The 6891-nt window shown below is 41.2% G+C and overlaps 2 protein-coding genes and 5 non-coding genes across 12 annotated transcripts in view; 1 reads left to right on the forward strand and 6 right to left on the reverse strand.

Annotated features, from left to right (window-relative positions):
* The window catches only part of RFC4 (replication factor C subunit 4), a 27642-nt gene extending 27076 nt beyond the window's left edge, over nt 1–566 (forward strand). For both annotated transcript variants that reach the window (XM_006171456.3, XM_027769461.1), the window contains exons 10-11: nt 69–185; nt 261–566. In XM_006171456.3, the coding sequence (XP_006171518.1) occupies nt 69–185; nt 261–356 (213 nt within the window). In that variant the 3' untranslated portion in view covers nt 357–566. The remainder of the gene's footprint in view (nt 1–68; nt 186–260) is intronic.
* EIF4A2 (eukaryotic translation initiation factor 4A2) lies at nt 550–6656 on the reverse strand. 5 transcript variants are annotated; one of them, XM_006171453.3, is made up of 11 exons: nt 6510–6655; nt 5640–5688; nt 5421–5553; nt 5001–5140; nt 4074–4242; nt 3873–3982; nt 3504–3647; nt 3069–3206; nt 2739–2828; nt 2441–2520; nt 550–1192 (listed from the first exon to the last, which is right to left on the reverse strand). In XM_006171453.3, the coding sequence occupies exons 1-11, from the start codon at nt 6536–6538 to the stop codon at nt 1048–1050; spliced, it is 1227 nt and encodes a 408-aa protein (XP_006171515.1). In that variant the 5' UTR covers nt 6539–6655; the 3' UTR covers nt 550–1047. The 5 variants fall into 5 exon arrangements, with proteins under 5 accessions (XP_006171515.1, XP_006171516.1, XP_027625260.1 ...); XM_006171454.3 differs by having other exon boundaries at nt 5640–5685; nt 6510–6654; XM_027769458.1 differs by lacking the exon at nt 550–1192 and adding an exon at nt 1941–2016 and having other exon boundaries at nt 6510–6656.
* On the reverse strand, nt 2578–2714 carry LOC114006698 (small nucleolar RNA SNORA4). Its single transcript, XR_003548404.1, has one exon. It is a non-coding gene; the product is annotated as a small nucleolar RNA SNORA4 (small nucleolar RNA).
* On the reverse strand, nt 2891–3022 carry LOC114006696 (small nucleolar RNA SNORA63). The gene has a single exon (XR_003548402.1). It is a non-coding gene; the product is annotated as a small nucleolar RNA SNORA63 (small nucleolar RNA).
* LOC114006693 (small nucleolar RNA SNORA81) lies at nt 3283–3460 on the reverse strand. The gene has a single exon (XR_003548399.1). It is a non-coding gene; the product is annotated as a small nucleolar RNA SNORA81 (small nucleolar RNA).
* LOC114006697 (small nucleolar RNA SNORA63) lies at nt 3707–3833 on the reverse strand. Its single transcript, XR_003548403.1, has one exon. It is a non-coding gene; the product is annotated as a small nucleolar RNA SNORA63 (small nucleolar RNA).
* On the reverse strand, nt 5241–5307 carry LOC114006694 (small nucleolar RNA SNORD2). Its single transcript, XR_003548400.1, has one exon. It is a non-coding gene; the product is annotated as a small nucleolar RNA SNORD2 (small nucleolar RNA).
* Nucleotides 6657–6891: the final 235 nt, after the last annotated feature.

Genomic DNA, 6891 nt, shown 5'->3' on the forward strand with positions numbered 1-6891 from the left:
AAGTTAACTGGTAGGTAAAGGAAATCTAGCAGTCATACCAAATATTAATTAATTTTCCTTTGTTATAGGACTTAATAGATGAAGGTCATGCAGCAAGTCAGCTTATAAACCAACTTCATGATATAGTTGTAGAAAATGACGACCTTTCTGATAAACACAAGTCCATTATTACAGAAAAACTTGCTGTAAGTACACATGTCAATGAGTATTTGGGTACAATGGAAAAACAAACCTTACTTTTTACTTTTTCTTTCTCATAGGAAGTTGACAAATGCTTAGCTGATGGAGCAGATGAACACCTGCAACTGATTAGCCTTTGTGCAACTGTGATGCAGCAGTTAACTCAGAATTGTTAAAGTGCCTTCTATAAATGTGAATTATGATAAAAATAAAACCACTGAAGGATTTTTTTTAAAGTGAATATACAATTTATTTAACATTCAAACTTCATTAAGACATGTGCAATATGGCAATTTTACTGGGGTAAGTTTTAACCCTACCTAAGATATGATTGCTTGCTGGGGCTTAGCAACAGGGTCCAGTTCACACTTAGCACTAATTAAATACTTTATTGAATAAATACAATACCAAACAAAACGCATTCAAATACTTTCTTAAAAAAATCATTTTAAAGGCCTTACTATTCAGGCTAATAACACAATAAAGGCAGATATGCTAGTTTAACATAATTGGCTGATTTTATACAGCACTTATATCTTTTAGTCCACAAGTATATTATTAAATGATAAAGAACATCTAATACAACCATCTCTACATAACTAGTAAATAAATTTCTAAGAAAAGATTTTACAGACCCCATCTTTTTTTATACCCACCCCAACAGTCTAACTCTAGAGGATAAAGCCAATGACTTTCCTCACAAGAGCTCACGACTAATGTCGCTTTGCTATCAAAATCTGTATTTCTGATCCGTTATGAGCATCGAGACAAGATTCAAATATTCCCAAAGAAAGAAGCACAATGCACGTTGTGATCGCCTATTCAGCAACAGCGAGCACTGCATTCAAAACTATCTCATCCCAGGAATTAAATAAGGTCAGCCACATTCATGGGCATTTCCTCCACTGTAGTATTGTAGAAAGTCTCAATGTCACGAAGAATCCTCTTGTCTTCTTCAGTAACAAAGTTTATAGCCACACCTTTCCTCCCAAATCGACCCCCTCTGCCAATTCTGTGTAAGAAAAAGAAATCAACAATAAGATTACTTGTCACAGCTTATGAAACTACTGAACATGACGATCCACTTGTTAACCATCAGCTGCTGCTTACTTATAAAGGTTACAGTTCGTGCTTCTAATTGGAGCACTAGCTGCTAATCAATATCTAGAGAAAAAAATCTTCCTCTGCAGTTAGTGCCAAAAGGATTCAAGGCTTGTCTGGCTGCAAAAATGAGATTTGTATCAGGCATCTTGTCTTGAGCATTACTAAAGCAGATGACAGTATTGTGTTTGGGGTAGTGAAATTAAAGCCCATACCAAAGTGGGCCAGCCAAGAGCAGGTGTCAGCCTGGGACAGATGTAAACACCAGGGATAAAACAAAAAGAACAGTTATGTAATCCATTTCGACGCACTTCTGGAACTGTAAACTGTAAACACAAATGCTACAAGGTTAACTATTTTCTAAAACCTACAAGTTTTTTCCAATGGGAAAACTATTTGGTATGGTAACCCAAACTTATCACTGCTTTTGCTCAGTTTCACACGTTATCAAACTCGAGTTACTCAAACGTGTTTACCTCCAAAACAGCTCTCTACCTTCCTGACAGAAACCAGACAATACAAACCACCTAATAGAAAATCTCCCTAACTGACATAGAAAATGCCTTGGCTGGAACAACTTAAAATATCAAATAATCATGACAAAAGAAAAACAAATATAAATACCGACTCGCTCTTTATTCAAACAGTGTGCTGTTTCGCTTATGATTCCACGTCCTAAATTACGTCAACGCCGTTTCTGAGCGCCATCTCGTCATCAACTGCTGCTATCGACTCCTGTATTTTTTAAAAAGTCTTTTTTTACATCATATAACAAAGTACAATTCAGTTTATTTAGGGATAAAGCCACTATTAACTAAACCAGGGACCACTCAAAATGCTACCAGGCGACACCAAGAAAATCCCAACTACAGAAAATCACCAAGAAAAAAAGCACATGGACAAAAGCATCACTAAAAGTAAAGCTCAAACATAAGCTGAAACCAACAGATTTAATACAACCTGATCTGTACATGTCCACAATCTGGACACTTGATTTGCAAGTTTTCTCACTTTTTTTCTGACTGGTTTTCCCAAACAACTACATTTTACTTTTTTTAGCAGAAACTATTCCTTAATTTTACATCACCATTCACACAAATCACAGTATAAAAAGCAGTATGTAAAAATTAGCTCGCCAATACACTAACAGTTATCTCACCTGTGAATATAGTTTTCACGATTAGTAGGTAGGTCGTAGTTTATAACCAAAGACACTTGTTGCACATCAATCCCACGAGCCTGAAATACAATGGTATATGTTCTAAGTTCTACTTAGGAAAAAAACCTGGGATAACTCATGTAGGCCACATAATAGTAGTGGACTGTACTAAGTGATATAGCCCACTGTGGAGTGTGGTCTTTAATCTCCCAAATAGCTCAAGGTGGTCAAGGTTATCAGAAAAACCTTCCCCCAAAACACTTACTTTTGGTAGATGAAAAGCATGAGAGAGACTTACCAACAAGTCAGTAGTGATCAGAACACGGCTTGACCCTGACCGGAATTCTCTCATGATAACATCTCTTTCTTTCTGGTCCATGTCACCATGCTGCAAATTAACAAACCTTAATTCAAGAATCACCAGTCAGATCAATATTTAATGTTATCAACATGTATGAGACCAAGCGTCCCTGGCTGCTACCTGAGTATAGCAGACAGGTATAGTTAAGAAACAAATTTATTTTGAGCAGGGGGAACGACAACACAGCACTTAACAGCTATATTGTAGTCTAAATCCTGCTTTAACAGAAATTGACATTTCAATTAGCCTAAGTTGAATGCCTCTTACCAGAGCAGAAACTGTGAAGTCCCTGGCATGCATTTTCTCAGTGAGCCAGTCCACCTTGCGCCTTGTATTGAGAAAAATAACGGCCTGTGTAATGGTCAGAGTCTCATACAGGTCACAGAGTGTATCCAGCTTCCACTCCTTTCAAAGAGGAAATTTAACAGTCATTTAACTTTCACTTCATTTGTTAGAAATTAATTGTTAGGCCTGTCTAAAGATATATTGCACCAAATCTTAAGACAAAGGACACTGGACATTAAGAAAGAGGTCCACCCCTGTCTTTACAATCTAGTGCAGTTTTTCTTCTTCTTGTGTGTACTCTGCTAGCATTATTACAAAAACCAAGACATAGTCCTAGTTTCTATAATTTTAGCACAGTGCTTATACAAGAAGGTAAAACAAAGTAGACACTTATGTTTTGCAATTAAGATAAATTACCTCTCTTTCAACATTAATATAAAACTGTTTGATTCCTTCAAGGGTCAATTCTTCCTTCTTCACCAGAATTCGAATCGGATCTCTCATGAATTTTTTGGTCACCTCCAATACATCAGTTGGCATTGTGGCAGAAAGCAAAACCACCTTAAAGAGACAATGATTATATTGTCACTCAAGCATATACCACAGTAACATTAAAAAACATGTTTGAGACCAAGCGTCTCTGTCTTACTATTGAATGGAGCTAGACAGAGATAGTCACATATCAGATGTTTTAAGCAGGGGGAACGACAATAAAACACTTCAGTTATATTGTAACAGTACCTGCATCAAACCTAATCTCCAGCCAGAAAATGAAATAAAGCTTACCTGAATACTTGTATTTAATTTTTGGAAAATCTCATAGATTTGATCCTTAAACCCTCGGCTCAACATTTCATCTGCTTCATCCAAAACAAACATTTTGATCCATTTTGGAGCTGTTGAAAAAGTCACACCATCATCTCTAGATCTTCACAAATGTTTTAAGTTCTCTAAAATCTCTTTATAAAAAATATGAAACAAACTTACAAAGATATCGTCTATTTAACATATCAAACACTCTGCCTGGTGTACCAACGACAATATGAGGTGCTTCAGCCTGCAGTTTTTGCATTTCATTTCGAACATTTGTTCCACCAATGCAGGCATGACAAGTTGCTCCCATATAGTCTCCAAGTGCCAGAATTACCTTTTGTATCTAAAAGGCAAAAGTTTCAATTATTTTCCTACAGAATTACAGGCTTTATGGTTAAATTCCAAAGCACAATGGCAAAATATCTCCTCTGCCAGCGTTTATGCATGCACAGCACAAAATTACTTCCAAGCTTAAAATGCACTGACATAACTGCCTCAAAATAAAATTCCCTATTTTTCTTGTGCCTTGTTTAAAACTAAGATTCCGGTACCCCAGGTATCAACTAGGCAACTAACGAACCAATAACATTGCCTACACTTTTTCCCTGTGTAGAGAAATGTAAATATTGAATCAAGTTCTGCAGTTATACTTAGGGCAAATGTTAATTTCCCCTCCCAGGGGGTACTGTGCCTTCATAAAGCCTGCCGCTTTATTAGGAAGGTTTACTTCAAAGCCAATATAGCAGTGAGCTTTGAAAACATAGCATGCAACAGATGCATCACAAACTACTGAGACAGTCAAATGGTAACATGTCACTGCAGTTTTCATGTTGCACAACTGCATTTCAAGTTCAAAGTGGGAACGAACCTAGTTTAAACGTAACAGAAAGTTCCAAATTCTTAATCTGTTGCTATACATTGCTACAACCATACCTGCACACCCAGTTCCTGTTTAACTTTTAACAAAAACTCCCTGCATGCATGGTCAATTAAAAGGGCTCTAATAGGATGATTTTTTACTAAGTTTTTAATTCTTCACAGTTGTGAAACCTGAAATCTATGCAACACGCAAGCAGTTTTTTTGAACTACACTATCAATACCTGTTGAGCCAGTTCTCTGGTGGGGGCCAATACTAGTGCTTGGGTCTCCTTGAACTCAATCTCCAACTGTTGCAGGATGGAAATAGCAAATGTGGCTGTCTTGCCAGTACCTGACTGAGCTTGAGCAATCACATCATACCCTAAAAAAAGTAGGATACATATTTACCGATCCTAATTCAAATAGTCACTTCTACTTTACACCATGTATTCCATTTGGAACATGAATATGCCCAAATAATTAAGTGATCAGCAAAATGTATTCTTCATTTCAGGTCAGTCCCGAAAGATGATTGCCATCATTTCACTTTAAGGAATACAAACTGGTGCTAATTCCCCCAGAGGTTACCAGTCCCTTTTATGGTCCAGTCTGTGCAAAACAGAGAATTCACTTTTCCACAACGTCAATAACTTTTTTTTTACCTTTAATACAAGGGATAATAGCTCTCTGTTGAATAGCTGAAGGTTTCTCAAAACCATAAGCATAGATACCCCGAAGAAGAGACTCCTTTAAATTCATATCATCAAAGTTATCAACAATCTCATTCCAGTTGCTCTGTAAGTTAAAAGTATCAAAACAGGAATAAATGAGATGAACAAATTCACCTTCCTAGTACTCCAAAATCCACTCCCATTTCTCACCTCAATGACACCATCGGGGTCCATTCCCTCTGGGCCGCCATGTTCTCTGCTGACAAGAACACTGCAATTAGACGAACCTCCACCTCTCCGAAACCACCCTAACCGCACCCTGCTCAAGGGCTAACCCTTTATAGGCCGTCTCTCGCATTACGTTCCCCTACACCTACACGGGTACACTTACTGCAGGAGCACACCTGGGTAGCGGTGCAGGGCCCACGAGGAGCTGGGCGCCCTCCCTGAGGATAGGGGGTTGCAGAAGCCTCGGGAGACCCCCGCCAACACCAGCCCCTTCCTCCTAGGCCCAGTCCGCTCCCGTTTGGGGAGCGGAGCTTCTCGCGAGAGCTGCACGCGCTGAGCTCCGCCCCAAACACTGCGCAAGCTGGGTGATTGACGCAGGCGGAGAGGCCTGGCGAGGGCTATGCCAACGGTCCGCCGGCGCCAGCCCAAAGTCCTCGCCTCTAGCTGTGCCAGTGGGCGCCGCGGCCATCCTGCCCGACTCCGCTACAGCCCAGGGGCCCGACTCGCGCCGTTGACCGCCCGGGAAGCTTCGGAGTCCGACCCACTGGACAGAATGCCGACTACGCCACGGCTCGTATCTAAATAGTTGCCCTCTTCCGCGGCGGGAGGGGAAGCGACCGCGACAGTGCGCAAGGTCGCCAGAAGACACCCCACTGCGTCTCCTCGCCCTCGCCCGCTCCCAGCAATTGCGGGCCCTACCCATTATGGAAGCTTCTCGAAGGACACAAGGATACTCTAGTCTGAAGGGACGGTCATAAACTGGTATCCCTTGCCTCCAAGACACCCACTACGACCTCACCAGGCGCCATACGACCTCCGCCACCACGCACTACCGCAGAAGCAGACCCATACCTGTTATAATCCGCAGAGCTACCAGACATGATCCGGAAAACCACTCAGCGCCCGACTGAAAAGACAGCGGGACCGCGCCACCGGTTTTTTATAGGCTCGCGGCCGGAACTCGTTTCCTGCGGAGGAATTTTCTTGTCGCGCTTCTATCGGCCACAAAATTGTAATCTTGGAGTCGTTCTTTTCATTAAACCCTAGGAAGGGCGACAAGAAAACCCAAGTTTTGCGATGTCTCTGTACTACGGGGTCGCTGGAAACCCCAGGAGCCGGCGGAGGGCCGGGACTCTTTGCTCTGCGGCGGAGGAATATTGCAGTGGCGGCGGAAACCTCGCTCCCCGCCGCCCTGCTCCTACGGGGTTTCCGCGTCCCTGACGCAGAGGCGGGC

Source organism: Tupaia chinensis, unplaced genomic scaffold, assembly GCF_000334495.1.
Source record: "Tupaia chinensis unplaced genomic scaffold, TupChi_1.0 Scaffold149658_1, whole genome shotgun sequence".
Taxonomy (NCBI): Eukaryota; Metazoa; Chordata; class Mammalia; order Scandentia; family Tupaiidae; genus Tupaia; species Tupaia belangeri.

Bases quoted from the DNA above. Each gene is read 5' to 3' on its own strand.
- EIF4A2 (XM_006171453.3), bottom strand. From the start codon at position 6,538: ATGTCTGGTAGCTCTGCGGATTATAACAG. The intron at 3,207-3,503 runs GTAATTTATCTT...CCTCTTTGAAAG, and splicing joins ATATTAATGTTGAAAGAGAG to GAGTGGAAGCTGGATACACT. The intron at 2,521-2,738 runs GTAAGTCTCTCT...ATTGTATTTCAG, and splicing joins TGATCACTACTGACTTGTTG to GCTCGTGGGATTGATGTGCA.